Source organism: Podarcis raffonei, chromosome 1 (genome assembly GCF_027172205.1).
Source record: "Podarcis raffonei isolate rPodRaf1 chromosome 1, rPodRaf1.pri, whole genome shotgun sequence".
Taxonomy (NCBI): domain Eukaryota; kingdom Metazoa; phylum Chordata; class Lepidosauria; order Squamata; family Lacertidae; genus Podarcis; species Podarcis raffonei.
Window position 1 is genome coordinate 90,251,466 of NC_070602.1, and position 24,412 is coordinate 90,275,877.

General features: G+C 43.1%; 1 protein-coding gene across 2 annotated transcripts in view; it reads left to right on the forward strand.

Moving 5' to 3' along the window:
• GLI2 (GLI family zinc finger 2) overlaps positions 1–24,412 on the forward strand; it is a 190,336-nt gene that overhangs the window by 26,393 nt on the left and 139,531 nt on the right. The window contains exon 2 of one of the 2 annotated variants that reach the window (XM_053403207.1): positions 19,255–19,420. In XM_053403207.1, coding sequence (XP_053259182.1) covers positions 19,276–19,420 — 145 coding nt within the window. In that variant the 5' untranslated portion in view covers positions 19,255–19,275. Of the gene's footprint in view, positions 1–19,254; positions 19,421–24,412 lie in introns of those variants that run through there. The other variant, XM_053403247.1, reaches the window with a different exon arrangement.

Sequence of the window (24,412 nt, forward strand, 5' to 3'; positions counted from 1 at the left end):
GCTTCGTGGTGCTGTTTTACCTTCTTACTATTGTGCGAGGGTTCAGAAGTTCACTGGTTGTGCAGTTTGTGGGGCGAGGGGGGGGCGGAGGAGAGAAGAAGGAGAAGTCTGGTCTGACTTATTTGTCCTGTTAATAATGATGTCTGGAGCAGAATAACCCCTGGTGAACTTGTATCCTCCAGCCCAGCTGCAGCTCTTCAACAAAGACCCATCACTAAATCCAGGAAATGGACTGGCGTGTGGGTGAGTTAATGACTCCACAATCACACCCTTTCGACTGTTCCTGAGGGGATGGGGCTCATCCGTTATAGATCACCTGCAAACAAGTGTGTGTGTGTGTTGTGTAAGGTGTGTGGGGAGACTCGTCAAAGTTCGTACACATAACTTTTAAAAACATTCCCTTCCTGTTTGGCTATTGTGGAATTTTCTTATTCTTTGATATTTATTCCGTATACAAGCTCAAAACAAACAGCTGTATATTTTCCTGAAGGCTGTATTTATAGACATAAGAGGACTGCACACACTTTAAAGGAAGCTAATACCAATTTTCAATTTTCAACATCAGCATTTAACTGGAACACTGGGGGTATATTTCCTTCTCTTTGATGATTCTCAAATATTTAGCTTCTGGGTGCCCATGTGACTGCATCTACACAGTACACACATACCCCCCCCCCACACACACAACATAGAATTATGGGAACTGTAGTTTACCCCTCACATAACTACAATTCCCACCACTCTTAACAAACTACAGTCCCTACAATTCTTGTGGGAAGGTGCTTTAATCATATGGGGGTGTATGCAGCCCATGGCACCATCTTTTCTAGCTCTTCTCTCTCTTGGTATGCCTGCTCTCCTATACTGACGAAGATTGAAGGAAGTGTATGCTGAGATGTAGGCTTGGACAACAGTAACTGGATTTATTCTGGCAGAGAAGAAGCTTCTTTTCAGTGTTTGGGAGGGAGGAATATTAGTATTGTTGACTCAAAAATGCCAAAGGATTATGGTCAGTTGTTTCCCTCCTGGGAGGAATGCAGTGAATACCAGAAATGGGTTTCATGGCGGGGAGCTTAATTGGTTTTTGCTTCACCTATCACAGAGTTTCTTAAAATTCCTTCTTCCTTCCTCTAATAAAGCTTAGAATCTCTTCCTTGGCATCTTAACAATGTTTTTTTAAAAGAATGCTCTTGATTCCTGCCCTGTCAGTCAAAGACTGGCCCACCTATTTCTGGTGATTCACTTGTGCTAGTTCTGTGTGGGCCAACTTGTATTAAATCAGTGGTTCACAAACTGGTCTTTGATAGGTGCCCAGGATGTTAGTGTTCTACATTTGATTCAATCAGGGATGGGGAAGCTATGGCCCATCAGGCGCCAGTTAGCACTGCTTAATAGCCAAGGATGATGGAAGCTGTAATCCAACATCTGGAGGGCTCACTGGTTCCCCATCCTTGGAACTTGATCATCTTCTTGGAGGTGGAGGATGACTAGACACTTTGCTGCACTACACTACCTGGCCTTCCTTCTGACCCTCCCTCATCCCGGTTGCAACTTGGCTGGGGTCAGGAAAAGGCCCCCTTTCCATTTCCCACACATCTAAAACCCCATTTTTATCTCATCCTTCCTCCAAGCAGACCAGGGTCACACCTAGAACACGAGTTCACCTGGGAAATAGTGATGGGCCCGGGGTCATCCAAGGAGAGCTTCATGGCCTAGCTGGAAACCATGGGCAAGCGGCTGCCACTCTAAAGCATTCACAGCAGGCATTGTAGGCATCTGCTGCCATCTTGGGTTGTGGTTCAGTGGCAGAGTGTCTGATTTCTGTGTGGAAGGTTCCAGGTTCAATCTCTGACATCTCCAAGTAGGGCTTGGAAAAACCTGGAGGGCCACTGCTGGTCAGCATAGACAGTACTTAGCTAAATGGACCATTGGTCTGACTCAGTAGAAGGTATCTTCTTGTACAAATAACTAGTGGCGGAGCAAAAAGGTGTCAGCAGTGGATTTATTTCCAGAAAGTCTGCCTTTAATCTCCCACCCCAAAGAGTAAGCTTTTAAAATAACCTAGCAATTAGAACTCAGGGCAGAAAAGGGTTGCATGTTGGAGTGATTCCCAATACCCACACCTGTATCTGCATTATATCACGTCAAATTCTTTACTGAGTGATGTTTCCTGCCTTGTCACCTTTATCCCAGATTAATGAATCACTTTAGCAGATCAGCTTAGCGCTGAACTGAGCTCAAAGGCCATATCGGCTTTGAGTCACGCAGGGGCCTGTGCCTCTCTTGGTAGGAGATGCGCTTTGCCATTGCTGATACTTGATCCACTGTGTTCAATGCCGTGCCACCAGTTTTCCCTCTCCTCCTCCCTTTCTAGATATTAGTGTGTGATTCACCTTGAATGTTCCATGAGCGGCTTTGCAGGGAGCCTCAAGTATGGAAGTGGCACTGGCACTGAAAAATCTCGGCACCTTGTAATTAATTCAGAGACGAAAGGAAATGGTTTTGTGACAGCTAAATGGAGACCAAGTAATGTGATGCAATGAAAGATAAGTTTAAGTGGGCTGAATCAGAGTTTGTGGAATATTTAGTGCTTTGGGGTAAGATGAATGGTGTGTAAAGAAAGCACTTTGGGGAGTCCAACTCCACCACAGATTTTTAAAAGTGCAACCTGACATGGGGGCATGATGCAGAAACTGCAAATAGCCAGTTAATTACAGTATAACCTGAATTAGTCAAAGTAGGGCCAAAAGATGCTCAGGAAAATTGTTTTACTGAAACCCTGTAACCCTAGCCTGGAATTTACAATTCACTGGTTCTGGCCCAGCCATTGTTAAGTTTCTCCCAACAATGCTGAAAGATTGGCATCACTGCCTCTTGAGGGGGGGAGTAGCTCTAAGCAATTTAGCCCTCAAGTACCTTAAGGATGCGGGTGGCACTGTGGGTTAAACCACAGAGTCTAGGACTTGCCAATCAGAAGGTCGGTGGTTCATAGAATCATAGAATCATAGAGTTGGAAGAGACCACAAGGGCCATCGAGTCCGACCCCCTGCCAAGCAGGAAACACCATCAGAGCACTCCTGACATATGGTTGTCAAGCCTCTGCTTAAAGACCTCCAAAGAAGAAGACTCCACCACACTCCTTGGCAGCAAATTCCACTGTCGAACAGCTCTTACTGTCAGGAACTTCTTCCTAATGTTTAGGTGGAATCTTCTTTCTTGTAGTTTGGATCCATTGCTCCGTGTCCGCTTCTCTGGAGCAGCAGAAAACAACCTTTCTCCCTCCTCTATGTGACATCCTTTTATATATTTGAACATGGCTATCATATCACCCCTTAACCTCCTCTTCTCCAGGCTAAACATGCCCAGCTCCCTTAGCAGTTCCTCATAAGGCATCGTTTCCAGGCCTTTGACCATTTTGGTTGCCCTCCTCTGGACACGTTCCAGTTTGTCAGTGTCCTTCTTGAACTGTGGTGCCCAAAACTGGACACAGTACTCCAGGTGAGGTCTGACCAGAGCAGAATACAGTGGCACTATTACTTCCCTTGATCTAGATGCTATACTCCTATTGATTCGAATCCCCGCAATGAGGTGAGCTCCCGTTGCTTGGTCCCTGTTCCTGCCAACCTAGCAGTTCGAAAGCACATCAAAGTGCAAGTAGATAAATAGGGACCACTCCGGTGGGAAGGTAAACAGTGTTTCCGTGCGCTGCTCTGGTTCGCCAGAAGCGGCTTAGTCATGCTGGCCACATGACCCGGAAGCTGTACACCAGCTCCCTCGGCCAATAAAGCGAGATAAGCGCCGCAACCCCAGAGTCGGCCATGACTGGACCTAATGGTCAGGGGTCCCTTTACCTTTTTACCTTAAGGACCACCTGGTTCTTTAGGCTTCACTTAAAACACAGTACTTTTGGTTGTCCCCTCCCCCTGCCCCTGAGGTTCAAGAAGGTGCAATGGCCACCAGCTTAGATGACTGAAAGAGGATGAGGCAAATTCATGGAGGATAAGGCTATTGACAACTACTAGCAACAATGGCTATGCTCTCTTTCCGCTGCAGCAGTATGCCTCTGAATGCTGGTGGCTGGGAATCACAAGTGAGCAGAGTGCTGCTGTGCTCAGGTCCTGCTTGCAAGCTTCTCATAGACATCTGGTTGGCCATTGTGAGAAGAGGATGCTGAACTATTGGCCTAATCCAGTAGGCTCTTCTTATGTTCTTAACACATGCTGTCTTAGAAGCAGCTCATTTGCTGCATTTTTATTTTTAGTTTTTGTCCTAGGACAACACAGCATCTAGACCAGGAATGGCCAATCTGTGGCCTTCCAGATGTTACTGGGTGACCAATCCCATCATCTTTGGCCATTGGTCATGCTGGATGGGGCTGATAAGAGGTGAATAATACCTGTAGGGCCACCCCTGCTCCAGATTTTCCTCAATGGGATATGGTCCGTTGTGCCACACAAGAGAGGACAGCACCAGTATTTCTAGGAATATAAAAATGATACTGTTGGGATATGTATAATGCAAAATTACAGGAGATGTGGTTTCTTTTCCTAGCCTTGATTTCAGATGTTCCAAGAATCTCTGCTTTTGATTTGCCTGCTTTCCCAGCAGAGGTCTTGCAGTGTGGTTTGCTTTGGTCTAGCAAACGCTGGTTTCAATGTAGCAACTTGACCCTCGGCGATGTTTTATCACAATTGCTAAAATGAAAATTGTTCAGGAAGATTCCCTTGAGAAATGACACGTGCAGGCGCAAACACATATTTACAAGCCCACACACTCCACAGGTAGATTGTGAAAATGTTTGATTGCTAAGCACACCTGAGATAACGATGGTGTATTGGTTAACCAGTCCTACACAACTTCAGCTGTGTATTATGTATATTGTGTTAGGTCAGGCATAGGCAAACTCGGCCCTCCAGATGTTTTGGGACTACAACTCCCACCATCCCTGACCACTGGTCCTGTTAGCTAGGGATGATGGGAGTTGTAGTCCCAAAACACCTGGAGGGCTGAGTTTGCCTATGCCTGTGTTAGGTGCTTGGTATTACTCTCGGGACTGGCATCAGGTTTGAGAGGGGCTCTGAGCAAGCCCTTACATATCACTCCAAAGTGGGAATGGGTGGCATGTAAGGGCAGGAACAGAGCAGCAGGGCAACTCCAGACATCTGGCAGTCCTTCCAGGGTAATGCTGATGGGGCAGCTGCAGCCATCACCATCTTCATTTCCTCAGAATGTCTCTGGGTTCTGACATAGTGTGCAACACAAGGCTTGGAGGAACTGGGTAGCAATGAAGATGGCAGCTGCAGCCACCATGTTTGGTGATTCTCTTCTCAGTGCTGGACCCTGAATAAATGAAACAAGGAAGAGGAAGAGGAAGGAAGGTCAGCACCACCTGCATTGGGTCCTGGCATTTGACCAACTTAGTCATGAGCAGACTTCAGACCGGGTTACTCAGATTGCATGCAGCAAACCATAGGCTTTGGGGGCCTTAAAAAAAGCTGAGCCAGGGTCCCCAGTTGCACTTACACAATCTCCATTTGAGATGAAAAGAAGGCTGTTTTCTGCTTCTTCAGCTTAACCCCTTCATTAGGTTAACAAATCTGAGAAAGTTCCAAGGCTGCTACCCCATGGCAACAGTCCATATAAATATTTCCAGGGGTGCCAAGTGAGCGGAGGGCCAGCCCCCCCATATTTTAAATTAGGGGGCCGGGCCCTCTCAGAGTTCCGCAGTGGCTGTGTGCACACACTGTGGGGTGTGCTCACGTAATGTGGGCAACGCCACAGGGTGTCTGCATGACACATCGGCACGCCCCGCAACATGCACACATGACATCAGCACATTCCATGGCGTGCTAACGTCACATGGCCCTGGCTCCCTCAATTTTAATATATTATTTATTTATTAAATCGATTGCAGGGGGCAATGCGTGTGAATATTTGTTTTTCTTTTCTTTTTTGCCAGTTATTTGTATTTTTGTTTCACTTCCACTTTCCCCTTCTGTGTCTGCTGCTGCTTCACTCCTCTTTCAGGCACCTGTAGAAAACAAGGCAGGTTGCTTTTTGAGTTCATCAGCTTTAGCTTCCTGTGATTGAATCTGCTGCAATTTAATTTTAATTGAGACACACACTGCTTAAACAGGTGCAAGACGGCTCCAGCTCATGCTAATTAATTTTCCTCCAAAAAATGACAACATTTAATAATTATATTCCACATCATTTACATTAGGTATACAAGGTTTAACTCTGGAAATAGTTTTAAGAGGGCATCAGCTGTGAAAGAGTAATATTGCTGTGACTAGATAGGATCTTTATTATGATAGGACTTGTACAGTGTATTTGGTGCTAGTTGAGACATCTTGCACACTACAGGTATAGGTATGTTCCGGGTTCCCAGTACCATAGACCCACTCAATCAACACAAAAGGGGAGCTTTTTAGCCACTGAGAAGAAGGCATCTTTGTGCTCATTGGAGCTAATCAGAGTGAAAGGACACATCAGACAGTCACTGAGGATTGGCTCCTAGGGTCACTCTGGAGAAGGTGCATAGGAAATTGTGGTGTTCCAGCCAAGTTCCTCTTACCAGAATTTCTCATGAGTGGAGCCCAGCTAACATGTAAGAGGTCACCAAGCAAGTGATGTGGTGCACCTCTCTCCCCTATGCAGGATGCAGTTTTGCCCTCCAGGATGTGTATCTCCTCTTTTCCCCTCCTCAATCTGGCCAAAAGGGTTCTCTGGGCCCACCAAAACACACTCTGAAAAAGGGTGAAGCAGGATCACACCAAAATTAACCAAGTTGCAGACTTGAAGAAATAAGGCAAGCAAAGAAGGAGGCATGTGGACTTCCTTGGGGAGGTTTTCCCAAAGATGTTGGCTCACTAGAGAAAAGGCCTTGTTTATGAGTAAGACTTTTGAGAGCTCAGTAGTGTGAGAAAGCCTAAAGCAGAGGCGGAGCTAGCTGCGCCGGCACATGTGGTGCACCCAGGGGTGGGGCCATGGGGGGCGAGTGTCCCAGGGGGAGACGCCCAGGGGGGCGGAGTGAGCCACCCATGGCGGGCTGCTTCCTGGGTGGGGGGGAGGGAGCCGTGCCACTTTGCCAGCAGCCTTCCTCCCTTCCCTCTTCCTTTTGACAGCTCGGGGGAGGCACCCCCCCGGAAGCAGCCCGGAAATGGGGGGCAACGGCACGCTGCCTGTGACTCCCAAGCCTCCCCTAAGCTGTCAAAATGAAGGGGGGGGGAGGTCGCCAGCAAGCGCAGCTCCGCCCCTTCTCCTGATGGCTCGGGGTAGGCTTGGGAGTTGCGGGCAGGGGTGCCGAATGTCACCCCCCTCAGTGATGACACATGGGGCGGACCGTCCCCCACCCCATTTCCTCTGCCCCTGGCCTAAAGTAGGCATGTGGTGCAGAAGTTCTGACTCGTACTTCCCCCAGGTGAATGCAGCCCACTAGCGACGTGCATTAGCCCACTAGAACTTTAGTAAGTCCCTTCGGTTTTCTTCCTGCCTGAGACTGCAAATAAGGGAGCTTGTCAACCTGGTAACATAACTGGAAGGCTGCACTTGACCTGGGAGTTCACAGGTTGCACAATCCCATCCTAAAACTGTTACAAATAATGCTGCAGCAAATATGTGGCATTGGCTGTAATTCCAACAGCTTGTTAAGGAGACGTCACAGAAGTCCCTGCCAACTGTGAAATATCTGTTTTTACTATTCTTATTGTCCCCTCTAGAATGCAGGATGAAATTTCTCATAGGCCAAAGAGGCTCCCTGGGTATTTGACTGGTATGAGGTAAAATGAAGACTAAATGGGGAAGGAGGGAGGGGGCTCAGCTAGTTTGCAATACTGTTATAATGACTTGGGATCAGATGCCAAATGGCTTCTAGCCAACTTTGCTTTAAGTTGGAAAAATGCCCTCCATGGCTGTTGTTCTGGGTTTTTGTTTGAACAGGGGTATGTATTTATGTGTGAGGGGTGTAATGGAAATACTGACAGAACTCCTAGCCTCAGAACAGAACAGCTCATGAGGTGAACAGATCCAATTACATAATGGGCCAAATTGAGATCTTTTATGAGGGATAATTCTCTGGCCCAATACTCTCCTTTTATGTGCAAGTAAGTGAAGGCACCTGTGTGCGTTTGCTTATTGAACAATTCTACTGAAAAATAAGCTTTTTGAGCTTATGAAATACGGTGCAATGGACCTCTCCTTCTCCTTCTCTTCTTCCTCCCACTTCTAGACAACTGCTGCTACATCCTCTTCTCTTTTTCCTATGTTAAAACTTTTGTTCAAGCAAAAGTCATCTCTTATTAAGAATACTGAACCCTCCTCTTCATTGGCTTTCCTTCCAGTCCGCTCTTCCCCCATCACTTGATGCCCCAGAACAGCTGTGATAAAATCGCCTTTTCCTCCAGTGTGGTATAGTGGTTAAGAGCAGTAGACTCATAATCTGGTGAACCGGGTTCGCGTCTCCGCTCCTCCACATGCAGCTGCTGGGTGACTTTCGGCCAGTCACACTTCTTTGAAGTCTCTCAGCCCCACTCACCTCACAGAGTGTTTGTTGTGGGAGAGGAAGGGAAAGGAGAATGTTAGCCGCTTTGAGACTCCTTCGGGTAGTGATAAAGCGGGATATCAAATCCAAACTACTACTACTACTACTACTACTACTACTACTACTACTCTTCTTCTTCTTCTTCTTCTTCTTCTTCTTCTTCTTCTTCTTCTTCTTCTTCCTCCTCCTCCTCCTCCTCCCATTGCTGTAATAATTGTGTCAGATTCATCCATCACAAGATCCCATACTGATTGTGGCTCCCCAGTAATCTTCTCATCCAGGTCAGTCTTCTTGCAGTTGGGCTTTCAAGCAGAAGTAGAGCCATTCATGAGGACACAGGAATGTGGTTTGCTGGGTGATGGAAGGTGACTCAGAGGTCTTGGGAGAATCCTCTACAGGAAGTAAAAGGCCTGGTCACTGGGTACAGCTGCATGCTGGTCCTATAGCAAATACTCTGCACTATGTTCTCTGGGGGTTAGTGCAGTGAAAAGTTTTCTATAACAAATTAAGTGTAGTATTTTGGATGGGAAATGGATGGGAATGGTGACTTCTGCTTACTGTCTGGAGGCGATGAGCAAACTTTTTCTTTCTTTCATAAGCACAATTTGCCATTGGGAAGTGGAAAAGGTGCAACCCATTTGCCCATGCTTTTAAAAACAGTGCTTGAATCCTGTCCCAATTCCTGATAAGCAGGGTGCATGGCGACCTGACAGCATTTCACTGTCTGAAATCTTAAGCTCATTCAGAATGGAATCAATAAGCCCCCTATGCATGTGTGCATGTGCGCACACATTTGGCACATGTTGACAATTGCACAGCAGTTAAAATAATGTCAGCGCCTTGGTTTGAGGAAACACACACACACACGTTTTATACCTGATGGGTGTTCACTTAGGTTGACAAAGTTGCTATTATGCAGCCCCTTGTCGTGGGAATCCTATTAGTGTCAGTAGAACTCCTCTGGGGCAAATGGTTCCATTTCCCAGATGCAGGAAAATCCTTCAGTCCATAGCCCTGAGCAGGTATTCTAGGCAGTTTTGCACAAGCTGAGCAATAAGAGAGAATCCTCCGTTGCCTCTTGTCATAATAATGTAGAGCTTAATGGGAGGTTGGTAATAATGATGCATGGTTTCAGAGGCTAGCTTGCACAGCTTGATGGTAGGAATACTCTTAAAAGCACACATTATATTAACCATATAAATAAATGAACAAACACCAAAGAGCCTGCCCTCCCCAGGAATCCCTGCATAGTGTGGTTGCCATTCACCCACTGCTACACCCAGAACATGGAAAGCAGGGGGGGAAAGCTGTGGCTTCTGGGGTGGGGTGGGGTGGGGAAGCACCAACCACCGTGGGTTACAGGCAGAGTATATTCACCACCACTAAGTGAATTGCTGACTTCCTCCTTTAGTTGTACCACAGATTGCTGCCCTTTCCCTCAGAGAGCTGAAAAGTTTTACATCTGTTGAAAGAAAGCAGGATCATGCAAGTTCCTCATCTCTGTGGTTTTCCCAGACTTTACCCAATCCCCTCAAGTTTCAAGAGGTGTTAGCATATGGTGCCTTTGCTATTTTCTGTGCATCCCTCTACAATGAGGAAAGCTAGATTCCTGCTGTATTTTGGAAATGAAAGCCAAGGTTCTCCAGAAAGTGTGTATAGGTGACAAATATATGGTCCACTTCACCATTCCAAACCAACAGTGAAAGTTGCTCACAAGGTACCATTGCATAAGACTGGGAGATGCATCAGGAAAGGACTTATATCTCCCAAATAGCAATATACAAATGTCTTCAGAATACACTCAAGCTTGGCTTCCTGTAGGCACCAGAGAGGAAGGAATTTCATACCTGGGATCTATTGCAGGGAACATTTTCTTTATGTGGCATGCCAGTGGTCTTTGATACATCATTTTTGATGTGTCCTAGGCAACACACTGCTGTATCTCTTCAAGGCATCTTGACCTCAGTTCCAAGAAACACACCAGCAACCTTGGCTATCTCTGCTTTGACAGTTGTTCAGCTTGAAAGAATTTTGCAGGGGAAGAATCTTTTATGATTAAGGCATACTTCTAAAAGTACAAGTGTGACTTTGTTTTTCCCCGTGTTCCATCACAAAAAGGCCCTTTCCTGCCTCCCTGTTCTCCCTCCTCCCCAACAACCTCTCACCTCTTCCCAAGAAGAGAACAAAGAAACTCCAAAAAGAGAAGCAAAAGTTGTCCCCCCTCCCACCTTCCAAGCCTGCAAGTCTAGGCAAGGACCTTGGCCTAATCTGTGTCTGTCTCTTGAGCCTTTTTATGTCTGCTCATAGGTTGAGATGATTTATTGCTATAGGTTCAAATCAGCATGTGAAATATAATTTAAGATCACAGCTTAATGCCAACTTCTCAATGGAAGTTGCTGACTCAAGCTTAAGGCGACTTTTCGTTTGTTCTTGGTTGCTTATTCACATAAACTTGCAGATCAACATATGGCTCTGATATTTGCATAAGAACTCCTCTACTTTCTAGACATCATGCCTTTCACCCCATTATTCAATATTTGTATTCTTTATACATGCAAACGCTTACATCCTCCTCAGTTACAGTTGCTGTATTGCTTCCTGGAGGAGACTGCCATTGTATACCTTTGAATTTCTTGATGAATCTTCCCTCTCTGGGCCAGTCATCCTGCACCTCTCCTGCCTGCTGTAGTGAGTAGCACATCAGGAGTGCTGCAGAGAGCGATTGGACTAAAGCACTAAGCTGCAATTCAGTGCATGATTCAAGGTGTAGCCTCATTTTGGCATACAGCTAATTCCAGCAGCCTTACTCCTCAAAGTAGAGGGCAGATGGATTGTGGGAATCAGTTTGTGTGTCCATTAAGATGTCCACAATGGACTCCACATATGGCTTCCACTTTAAGTCTCCATTTTGGACATTCTCCACACATAGAAGCTATGTAGAATGCTTCTTTCAAGCCTAATTTCATCAGAGGGAAAGGCAATGGGGGTGATCCTGTGGGCATCACATGAAGCCTCTGGGCACATGTGTGGCTGTGGGTGCCATAATGGAGAACCCTTTGCATCATCCTACATCCACTGACTCACCTTGTTTACTGTTGTGGGAGACAGATGAGTCAATGAGCATTGAATACTTTACCTTCTTAAAAAACAAAGGCTGCAGCCTTCAAACAAATCCCAAAGAAGTCAATAAGAACCTTCAGCATACATAAGCATGGTGAGGGTTCAGGGGTGTTGTTGTTGTTGTTTATAAAAAAATGGTACCTAAATTTTCTAAGTTAGTTTAGACATCTATAAGCTTCACTGATAAGGTGTTTGGAAATAAACACTGACAGATTTACCTGAAGCCATGTGGTCAGTCCCACCATCTCAATCTCTAAATTTTAATTTAATACCTAAATTTCCCAAGTTAAGAACAGTTTTCTATGAGTTTCAAAATCAGCAATATGGAAATAAGCAATGACCACTGAAGCCCATGTGGCTAGCCACTCTCCCACCTAATCAAATTTCTAGGATTAGGCATTAGAAAACCAATCCCAAATCACAGCATTTTCCATACTAATCTCCTTGCCAGTCATACGTACTCCAGCACAATGCCTTATTTGTTTTATTTTGCATGAGGAAAAGACCCTGCTGGAGGTTGTCATTCTTCATATATGACTATTGTGCTGGTCACCTTAGGCTGATCCTTTCTCCATCTCAACATTGCAAGTACACTTTGCTGTTAATATGTAAATAGAAAGAAGAGTCCTGTTTTGAGGAACCCAGTAGACACTGCTAAGAGAAATTTGTGAGGTACGATTCTGTTACATTGTACCAAGTTAGATTTGTTTTTACTTCTGCAGTGTAGCTGGCATTGCACAGAAGAGTGAGATGAAGAAACGGATTTCGTTCTGGAACAGGATCTTACGAGTTGCAAAAGATAGCACAGCAGTCACTGTATTGAGTCAGTGTTAAAACACTTGGCTGGAACTTTATTTTATTCATAGGAAGCTAGAGAAGTATGGCAAGGCCATTTCCTCTTACACATAGCCTCTGGAAGAGAACAAATGAAATAGAGACGCCTCATCCTTTCATTTAATATTTCAATGAAAATTTTGTTTTGGTATCACTGAGAGTTATAGTTAAACCCCCCCCCCCTATTTATTATACTTTTTAATCCACATTGGAGGAAGGAACATGTCTAGTCTTGATACAAGGTACGATGAGCTAAAAAAATCACAGAATGTTCACATGTCTTGAAAAAGCTAGATAAAGTTGGCCTGGAATATGTCATATTTTCCAAAATTCACATGAAAGTATTGTCAACATGACCTAATGGCTGTAGGAATATAATACCCCAAACCATGGTCTAAAGAACAAGTCCTCCATAGTTTGGAGAATTATATGGATGCAGCCAGTGTATGCTGGTTGAAATGGAAACGTATGGATTCATCCATGCCTAAGCATAGCTTTGTTAAAACTTTCCCTCTACTGAGGGATGGGCAGTGTCAGACTAGCTGTACTTCAGCAATAATTAAATTGGTTCTGATTTTGTGTCTATGCTGTGTTTCAGATATCATGGTTCTGTACACTGCTTAGAATATTTTTCATGAATGGGCAGTATGAGAATGTTGTAAACAAATAAAAGACTCTGTAAGCAGGCTGCACATGCTGTTTTGGACAAATTCAAATGACATGCATTCTTCCTGGGATGCTTGTTGCTCCCTAAACTTGTGATTTGTTTCCGTGCTCAGAAAACAGTTCTGGCCATTATACACAGACCAAGTGGGCTGTGCTTAACACTCTTTTGTTTTCCTCAGAACGTGATTCTGAGTTGTTTTCTTTGAAATCCCGTTGGGATCTCTCTCTTTCATTATATATAATGCAGCTGTTAAAATAGCTGGGGTCATCCAGGGCAAATCATAAAGCAGTTTCCTTATTGAGATCTCGGGCATTTCTGAATATTTTAGCATCACAACAGATTTATATACTGCAAAATGCCACAATCACTCTTGGTGTCTAGATCAAGTGCCTAGATTTCTTCCTGCAGAGAAAGTTATGCAGTTGAGCAGGATTGGTAATGTGGTTAAGATTTTTTTATTATTATTTTGAGTAATGACTGAGGTCTTCTGCTAGGTAGCTACTTCTGAATTACCTTTACTAGTAAATAAAATGAAGCTTCCTTTTGGATTTTTCCCCCCATGCTAAATGGCTCTCTGTAGGGATAATCCATCAGTGGGTTTATAAATTCTGTTTTACATATAGCAGTGGAAAAACTTGAGGACTGAGTGCATAAAAAGCAATGGGGGGGTAGGAGGAGGGATGTTAGAAAGGTTTTGTTTTTGTTTTAAATAAAACTAACTTTATTCCTCATTAAAAAGACACATTTGGCATCCTCAGAAATGTAGACTGGTCTGATTTTGTAAAAGAGAAGTTTGTACATTCTTCAGTAACAGAGAAATTTAGCCAATGTAATGATTGATAATAAAGCTGCCTTAGTATTTTTATTAATAAAGCCATCACAAATTTAGCATCAAGATGTCAGGCGAGATGAACAATTTTAAAGTCATTTGATGCGTCCTGCCATGAAAAGGAGAAATGGAAAATCCTTGACATGTCAGCTGGCTGCTCATAAGCAGTGTCTCATTGAAATCTGCATGCTTGTCATGGTGCCACCAATCGTGGGGTTGGGAGGCTTCATCAAACAGTTGGCAGGTATTCCTTCTCCCAGTATAAAAAAAGCAAAGCAAGACATGTGTCCAGAATTTGGGGGAGGGAACCTGGTTGTGTGCAGGCTTGTTGTCCTGGGTAGCATTCTGCCGACAGGTGGACTTTGTTTCAATCAGGTGGTCAGGGAAGCCTATGGAAGTTTCAGTGAGCAGAATTACAGTGGTACCTCGGGTTAAGTACTTAATTCGTTCCGGAGGTCCGTTCTTAACCTGAAACTGTTCTTTACCTGAGGTACCACTTTAGCTAATGCGGCCTCCTGCTGCTGCCGCACTGCCGGAGCACGATTTCTGTTCTCATCCTGAAGCAAAGTTCTTAACCCGAGGTGATATTTCTGGGTGAGTGGAGTCTGTAACCTGAAGCTTAATTAACCTGAAGCGTATATAACCCGAGGTACCACTGTATATGATTATCTGATATCTGAACTCCCATTCTATTCCTTAAGAGACTCTGACATGGATTTGATAGTATTGTTTAGCAAAAAATAATCTCTCACAAATATATCAACTGCACCTCCTCTTTCTCTTTCAGGCCAGTATTATAAACTATAATAAATAATTATAGCTTTGGTCAGGATGCTAAAAATGGACTGTTTAAAAAATTGACAGCATAATCAGGCAACAAACATCTTGACTGATTTTGATATTTCCAAAAGTAATTTCTGAAGCTCCCATTCTTGATATGGTTTTGTGATGAGTGAAATATCAAAGATAATTTCAGCGACACAAACAGGTATGTGGATGTCCTCAATGACTGGCTGCTTTCCTTCAGATTGCAGAGTGGCTCAGTTTGAGCCTCATTGCAGCTGGGTCACTCCTTGGCCCATCGCTCTAATTACTTTCAGTTATTGCTTCTTCGGTGGGGCTTGGCTGTCAGTTGGGAAGAACTTTTGGTCATTACTGACTTGCTGACCCCATGACCTAGAGGTGAAAGACCGTGTATTCCCTTTCTAATTCGCTCAGTCAGCCAGTACCCTTAAATCAGCAAATAATTATAGACTTATGTATACTAAGTCGCTTAAATCCCAAAGATTAGGCGACTACATTCTTTATATATATATATTTCCTTTCAGTCTAGCACTTGAGAAGGATTTAACTGTTAAATGCAAATATTTAATAATCACTTTATTATTTCTTGATTCACACACCCTGCGCACACTTGCTAAAGTCAGTGGGACATAGTTCTGAATACATTTATTTATTTTTGTTTTTTAAAAAACTACCTCACCTCTTTCTCAGAAGAGACTCAAGAGGGCTAACAAAGGACAATGCAAACAGATTAAAATTGTTCTGTTTGTTTTATAACACCAGAAAACCCAGAAGTATATACTCCAATTAATAAATTAACAATAGCACTAACAAATAATTATGCCTGTGTGTTAGTAGCTCTGAACAATCAATTCTTTATGGCCCAACCTTGATGGTTTGGTTTTCTTCTTATTCAGCATTACTTGAAATAAACACATTTAGGACCAAACTGAAAGATGCTGCTCTAAGGCAATTTTGCATCCCCTACAGCAGCAGTCGGGGCTGAATCCTGGCAATCACTTGATGGTGAAGGACTTGAAGTAACACAATTGGGGCTGCAGCTCAGTGGTAGAGCATCTGCTTTGCCTTCTGAAGGTCCCAGCTTGCATCTGCAGCATCTTCAGGTAGGACTAGTCATGACAGCAGCCTGGAACCTGCAGGGTAGACAATACTGGACTAGGTGGAAGAATGGTCTGATTCAGTATAAGGCAGCTTCTGATGCTCTGGGGCTTGAGATCATTATGCAAGGATTCACCTACCCTGTAAAAGCTCTCTCACTTTTCAATTTCCTCCTACAACAAAAAACAAAGAAATGGGAGTAGGAGGTGAATAAATTTCTCAAGAACCGTATCTTGTATGTTCAGTCTACTAACCACAAATATAGAAGAAGGATGTCATTTAGACAAATATTCAGCTGAGAAGCTTGTGCAATCGTATTTCTGCGCCAACATCTTACGGCTTGTTTAGAAGAGCTGATATCTTTTCATTTGGAGGTTAGAATGGCCTCTATGAAGGCTTGCTAATTGTTTAGGAACTAATATCCAGGTGTTAACTCTTTGGATCTTTTTAGGGTTTGTTTGTTGTGGGTATACCAGAAACCACAGAAGATTGCAAAGCCATGTCATCTTTTTATTGTGCTCTCAAGTTTTTCATCTCTCGACAGTGAAAGTCTCACTTATTCTGAGTTACTTTGTGTGCTTTCCAGGAAGCATAATGAGCTCCAGTCCTAAGGATGTCTAATGTACTACTGATGTCCTTGGCTAAAATGTTACTCTTAAGAGCTGTGTGTGAAAAAGGGGGAAACATGCATGATCCATTTTTTATAAGAAAAAGACGCTTTCTTCTTTATCTCTTCAATATAAGAAAGAGTGAAGTGTTCAACAAATTTGAAGACATGCATGGTTCCTTTGTAATCATGAGTTTTTGATTAAGGAAATCAGGACAACTCCGCCTTGCTTAGTATATAGTGAATTACTTTGTTTTTTTGTTTTGTTTTTAATATAATATTTATTAATTTTTCCATTTTAACAATCCAATAAAAACCACATTAAAACGTTCCAAATTATAACACAATCAAAAAAGCCAAATGTTCGGTGCCAAATTATATATCTTTTGGGTGACTTCCCATTCTCTGAAGTTCGGGGGGTGATGATCTAATCTCATACTGCATTTCTTAATTAGTGCAAATAGCCCAAATAAAACATTTCCTATGTTGATCCTTCATTTTATAGTGAATTACTTTAAGTGGTGTGTTTGTTGCTGCTCAGTTGGTAGCTTTTTTCCTGTTCATGCCAGAAAGGAAGTTAGAACCTCTATGGCATCCACTTTGTGAGCACTCTCTTGCAACTTCATTGAAGTCTTTGTAGTTGGTACAAACTTTGGTAATGAATATGTCCTGTACTCCTCATACTACTGATTGAGGGAATAAAAGGTAATGACAGCAGAGTATGTTAACCAAGGAGAATATTTAGAAAGCAATGCATGGCAAAATGCTTTTGGACTCATACTATCATGCCTGAAGTCCTAACTTTCTGTAGGAGTCCAGCATTGTACAGTGGTACCTCAGGTTAAGAACTTAATTCATTCTGGAGATCCGTTCTTAACCTGAAACTGTTCTTAACCTGAGGTACCACTTTAGCTAATGGGGCCTCCTGCTGTTGCTGCTGCTGCTGCTAAGCCGCCGCCATGCGATTTCTGTTCTTATCCTGAAGCAAAGTTCTTAACCCGAGGTACTATTTCTGGGTTAGCGGAGTCTGTAACCTGAAGTTTCTGTAACCTGAAGTGTCTGTAACCCGAGGTACCACTGTATAAGTTCTTTCGAAGTGTAGTTCCTTATAGCTAGTCTTTTTCTGTCTTTCAAATTGTACAGTGCTGGTAGCTGCCTCGGCATTGTCAGTGGGGATATTCCCATGTCCTGCCCCTGCTTGAACCTGGATACTGTCTCTTTTGAGGTTTACATCATGGTTGCTATTTTAACATTTGCAGAAGTAGCATCATTAGGCAAGAAGAAGCAGCTTTCATCTGGCCCAGGAAGGTTCTCCTTCAGAAAAGTGCAGAGAGTCCAAGTCGGGCAGCCACTCTCAATAAGTGGCCTCAGAGATCACTCTAAGCCTCTTATTTCCTAGGTGGATGTGCATGTGTCTGTTAAAACAAATAAATACATTGAGGATTCCAGGGAGGCAGTATCCCCCTTTGCTCCCACCTGAGACACCCATGAGTATACTCAAGAAGTTAAATTGCCATTTCTGTTGTGTGTGTGTAAGGTTGTGTTTTCTGGGCAGGATTCACCGGAGGACTCCCATTCCACCTGTGCAGGGGGGCTTCACCCTGCCCACTCTCCACCCCCTCATGTCTCTTGAAATTGACTCTGAGGGGTTTGGGGAAATTCCCAGAACAGCACACAGTGGGAGGAGAGGCAGGATCAAGCTGGAATGCTTGTGCAGATGAAACATTTGTAATAGCGTGACATTGAATTCCACCCCATGTTGGGATGCGGATAATTTTTTCACATTGTATAATAATTTAGTACTGCCATCTCTCTCATATGCTGAAATGTATAAGGCGTGAGGATCCAGCCAAAGTTAAGCAAATTTATCCTGTCAGGGTTGGCCAGCCCATGAAGCAGGGTGAGGCAATTGCTTCAGGTGGCAGATCTGCCCAGCTGCAATGGATTTGCTACACCACTGCATCCCCACTCACCACTGTCTGTCTCATTTTACTCCCCTGGCTGCCTCATGTGTGCATATATACAGCGGCATTTTTAGTTTTGCCTAGTGTGGTAAAACGTCCTAGGCTGTGTCCTGTTCATTCAGTGGGAAAGTTAAAGTACAGCCTTAGTTGAATTATAAGATCTAAAATGCTTAAAGTTGGCAAAATCATGTGCATTGTTGTTCTCCCTTTAAAGTAAAATAAAAATAACAAAACAAACCAACAGTAAATTTTGTTTAAGCTCAAAATCCGTAGACGTGGTTTCCCAGAAGTGTATTTTCTTTACTAATATCATTAATTCCTGCAATTTTATGCAATTGCTATGGCTGCGGAAAGCTTTGAGAATGGACAATTTTCAAAGAATCCCCATTGAAGGATATAAAATGTTTTAAGATTCTTAAGTGATGTTACCTATGCAATTTTTAATAAATAGTCCAGACCAAAAGCTTTTTCTTTTTACCTTGGCTGCTGGCGCACAAGGCAACTTTAGATTTACAAAAGTAAAAATAATTTTACTGTTGGCAGGAAGTCAACTCTAAATTATTATTATTATTTTAAAGTTGAAAGCTTGGCACTTTTGGGGATTTGTGCTCTTTCTGGTAATAATTACAATAGCTTAACGAAGACTTGGTGAGCAATTAAACAGATCTATGAATGTTTGTGTTTTTAATTATTTTTTGGAATGGGATCAATCGTCCTCCATGAATCCAGTTTTTTTGCATCTTTCACAGAAGAAATGTCTGAACTGCTATTTTTTTCTTTGTTTTTAAGGACTGGGGAGCTGGAATATGTATGTCTAAGATGGAAACATCCACCTCAACTGCTGCTGGAAAGAAAGAAGGGAAAAATGCCCTTCTGGAAGGCAATGGTTTTAATGAAACAACGAAGAAAACAACTCCTTTAGGAGCAGCCGCAGCAGCAGCAGTGACACAAGGAGGTACTTTTTTCGTTGTTGTTTTGTTTCCCACACTTTGAAAGCAACAGGGGCTCTTTTTCATTAGACTGTTAGGTTTTAATATGTACAGAGGCATATGTTCATGTGTGAATATGCTGAGTTTATTGGGGCTCTTGGTCTTAGAAAGTTAAAGCAACTGGAAGTTGACAGACTGCAGATCCCATGCCTTCACAGAGAGTATATGTTTAACGAAGCAACCTGGACCTGTTTTGAGACGCATGTGGCTTTTGCATTCAAATTAACTCCAGAGATAGTACTGATTGTCAGTTGTTGCTGTTTCCTGGATTCCTGTGTGGAATGAACAGAGTAATTCATCTTCAGGAGGGGAATGCAAAATGTTCTGTCTTCCAGCAGAGAACACCATAATTTACAGGTTTTGTGGTTTATTTTGCTATTGTCCTGTCCTGCAGCAAAAATTGAACTATTTACCCAAACAGCTGATTGTTGTTTAATTTAGGTGTGTGTGTGTTTTTAAAGTTATAGTTAATATAAAAGGAATTCAGATCATGATGGCCCCATGGTGACTAACGTGAATCAGAAAGAATATGGAAAAAGTGGCTAGCCTGAAAGGACCAAAGACTCTTATTAACAGAGGATTATATCCAAAAGATCCATTGGAGTTAGTCTATTGATTTAAATGGCTCAACTCTGAGTATGACTTACTTCAAGGGGCTCATTTTCCACAGGCTGCATAGAAATAGTTGTCATAGCAAAAGTGAGTGTAGCCAGACACACAACTCTCCACCTTCCATCCTGGCAAGCAAAAGATACTATGACAGTTGAAGGATGCATTCCATCCAGGTAAAACGACTTGAGGGGAATGCAAAGCAGGGCCAGTAATGGTTCTGGTCCAAAAAGAGGGCATAGTCTGGGCAGAGTACAGAGGGCCAGTCTGAGAGGTCTGGGGGGCTGCATTTGGCCTGTGGGACTCATTAATTGGGTATCTCCCAGAGAAACCTAACTCTAGTAAAAATGGGGTTTTGCAAACCGGAACTGCCTGGGAGTATGCTGTGGATTGCTCACTGAACCCTACATTTGTGTACAACTGACTGGGAAATTGTTGGTATTTGCTGTTGTAAGAGAGAATCACACACAGCAAAATCAGAGAACTGTTGCTTGCTCTGGTTAGACACCAACCACTCCTTGTTTTCCTTGCATGGGACAGAATGACCTCTCACAGCAGGAAATGAAGGAACAAATTAGCTGAGACTTGACCCTTGAACAGAAGAATGTAGGGAAAGTTCCCCACCCCCCTTGCCATCAGCTTTCTTTGTTTTCTTGGCTGTTTGGTAGATAACATGGGCTTGCCAGTGGAAGTGAGAAAGTTTCCCATCTCTTTCTTTATAACTACTTACAATTTCAAACTGTGTAAGTCTATATTTCACCTGTTCAAAAAGAAACCCCCCAGTTGTTGTTTTTCTGTAAAAGCATCAAATATGCAGGACAATGGTTAAGGGGTGGGCAGTGGGGGAAATCTTTTAGAGATCACTGACAAAACAGAACAACAACAAATGTTACTCATAAGCTCTGGACAGAACATTATTGAGAGATGTCTCAAATACAAGATAAAACCATTAAAACCAGCCACACAACTGTATACCATGGGTTGTACTCAACATAGTTCTAAGGCGAATGCTCCATCAATGCAAGGATTTCTCCTTGTGTAGCAGAAAGTTTTTCCCCTACGTTACCTGTCCCCTGAATCTGTTCTGGGGTTTCCCCCGTCCTCTGGAGCAGATTTGTGGACAGCGCAGGGGATGAGCAGGGGTGGGAGAAGGAAGGAAATCATCTTGCACTAGCACAAAACATTTGCATAATACCACCCCATATTTTTGAACAACCACATAATACTGCTATGATACAACAGTGCTGTGCTTACCACCCACTACTCTAGGGGAAGGCCAGGCCCAGCTCATGATGCTTTATATTGGTATAAAAGCACTGAAATGTTTAGTGTGGATTATAAAATGACAGCTTGAAATTTCAGGTAATTGGAAGTTTAGAAACAGTAGCGTCCAAACACCATATTGTGATGGTAGTCAGTCAGCAACATTTCCCAGATCTTGGTTGAGGGCTGTAATATGCCTGAGAGACTCCCACCAAAAGAAGTCAAGAAGTATGACATCTGATATTCTAGCTGGCTTATCCATGGAACCTTACTGTCTAATACAGCTGAAAAATGAGTAACTGGGGCAAGTATACTCCATCACCTACCTCCAACCAAGTAGGTGACACGCAGAAGGCATTGCTAGCCCTGCCAATATGGTTCTAGGCTTCAAACTTACTTTGAAAGCCATTTGAATAGGATCACTATGTCATACTCACCAGTATCTGGTTGGTATTTAGTAGTATTTGATGGCTAATATGTAGTAGTAATCAGTATTTGACAGTTCATATGTGAATTCTGTCAAGCTCAAAACAATCAAGAGATACCATATTAAAAGCAGTTATATTTTGAAGTAAAAGAAGAATCACATTCAAAATATAAATTTGAAATTGAAATACCTTGTTTTAAAATCTGGCTGGTCAAATTAGAAAATTTAATTAATGTTGAACGTTTGTAAATATTTGTTTCAGCTCTTAATTGAAAGTGTCAAGTGCCTTATCGTTAACAGTATGCCCCCCCCCCGAACCCCACAATAATGTACACCCCTCATGACACAAATACCAGCTTGGAGAATTGATGGTGTTTACGTTGGCAGCATTTCCCCCCTGGTGTCTAGCTCTGTCAAGACTAATTTTAGCATTTCTAAAGCTGGGTAAAAATATGGCCTCATTACTTTGATGTCAGAGCATGGTTTACTATTAGTATATTCTGGGGTTTATCATTTTAGTCATGTTTAACACGGCTACAGGAGGCATGCACTATTAAATCTGGCTTATTTTACATTCCTGTCCGGGATTATTTATTTGGAACAATTTCCTCTCTATCAAAAGACACAGCTAATGCTGAGTTTTAATGTGTTATTTACACACAAAATAACCTATTTACAACTTGGTATCTGCCGGAGGGAGAATGAATGGGCTGGTGCTCCCTCCATTCTGTTCTATCGGAGTTTAACAATCTGGATTGCTAATAGAACCATTTATCATGGGGTGGTAATTTATTTTATGTTAGTTGCATAGGTCTCACTGCCTCTGATCTATGGAAATACTTCGTGTATAATGAAGTCCAACAAGTCATTTGGTGTAAACATGGGAAAGCCAAGGTTGGAGCCAGTGAAAACCAAGATGTACTCTTTACCCTAGGTAATATTTCTCAGAAATTAATGCCTTGGTTGATTAAATAAAAACCCATCACCTTGCACATGTGCTTTTAAGTACAGAACTGTTGGAATGGAATATTGTACAGGGTACATTAATGCTGCAGAACGAAGAATATTCTGTATGGTTTTTTTTAAATTTGAGGCTCCAATAGACTGCTTCTTCAGATCAAAGGTCTAAAAGGCTGTTGTAGATGAGGTCAAGAAAGCATTTTCTCCCCTGTCCAATTGATTTGATATCCCAACTGAGTTGATGTCCAATGGCATGCCACCTCCCCCCAATAAAATATTTGAGGGGGCTGGGCCCTCCCAAAGTTGATAGAGCTTGTGTGCTGGATATTACATGCATTGGCTGACTTCAGGTGCACCATCGCTGAGTGGACTGGATGACCAGCATGCCAGCTGGGCAGTGGGAACAGGCACATCCTAACTCAGCTGCATACAGTGGGTCTGATCTGCCAAAATTATTGTCCAGACCTTTCCCTTTGCTGGGCTGAACAATCAGCCCACAGAAATGGAGTGGGTACCCTAGGAGACTCTGAACACTACCATACCCTAAGGGGAGGCTGTACATTTCAGGGGGACAGACAAGCTTTATTTCAGAAAACTTTGCCCACCATTACCAAGCTTCTCATCAATGAACCCCTAATGTGCTTCTAAGGAATATCTAGTTTTGTGGGACATACAGTTGCAAAATGGCTGCAGTAAACTCTCAAAAGAGCTTTAAAATTATATCCAATGATAAACGCACCAAGAGAGACACTTAGAATCACCTGTTCAGCCTCAATGATACAGTTGGGGCTAGAAGGAAGCAGCTTTTCCCATTCTGATTCCCAAGCAGTCTATGTGAACAACACAGATTGAATCGTCCCCCCAAAAGTCATGAGGATTGACAAGATAGATAGGTGGGTCAGCCATGAGCATGGGAAAGAGAAGGTAGAAGGAAAGGAGAATCCCAGCAGACCTCATATAAACAAACCAATAAAAATGTCAACTGTGTGTGTGTTCCTTAGAATTAAAGGAATAAGAAAATAGAAACTACCACTTAAAGTCGCCTAACCTATCCTCCTTGGCAAGCGAGTGACGGCTCTAGAGAATTGTTTGCCTGGTTTCACCAGAAAAGAGCAGCAGAAGAGATACTTATATATTGCAAATTACTTCAAATTCTAGGCCTCTAAAGTTCTTTTCTCCTTAAGCTGTTTTCTGCTGGAGTAGATTGGGATGTGTTAGCCCACGGGTGTCAAACACAAGGCCCGCGGGCCGAATCCGGCCCACCAGACCTCGTCATGTGGCCCGTGTAGCCGCCGCCGGCCGCCAGCCTTCACCTTTTATTCTCGCTTTTTTTTTTTTGACACAAGAAAGCCGCCTCTTCAGCGCATGCGCGGCAGCCTACAAGCCAGAGAACGTCTGCCCTCTAGCGGCGCCGGCCGTTCTACACAGGAAACCTCCACTTTACATGCATTCAGGAAACCTCCACTTGTTTTTATATTGAGCGCATGCCATCCTGTGATGTGACAGATCCAACGGCTGCCTGAACCCTTCTGTCCTGTACTGTAAGTCCTACAGATACAACCGGCCCTTTGAGGGTGACCAAACTGCTGATGCGGCCCCCAATGAATTTGAGTTAGACACCCCTGTGTTAGCCTGAGAAAACTGTGTGAATAAAGTGTTCAGATCTATCCACAGGGTTCACATTGACTAACATTGTTCA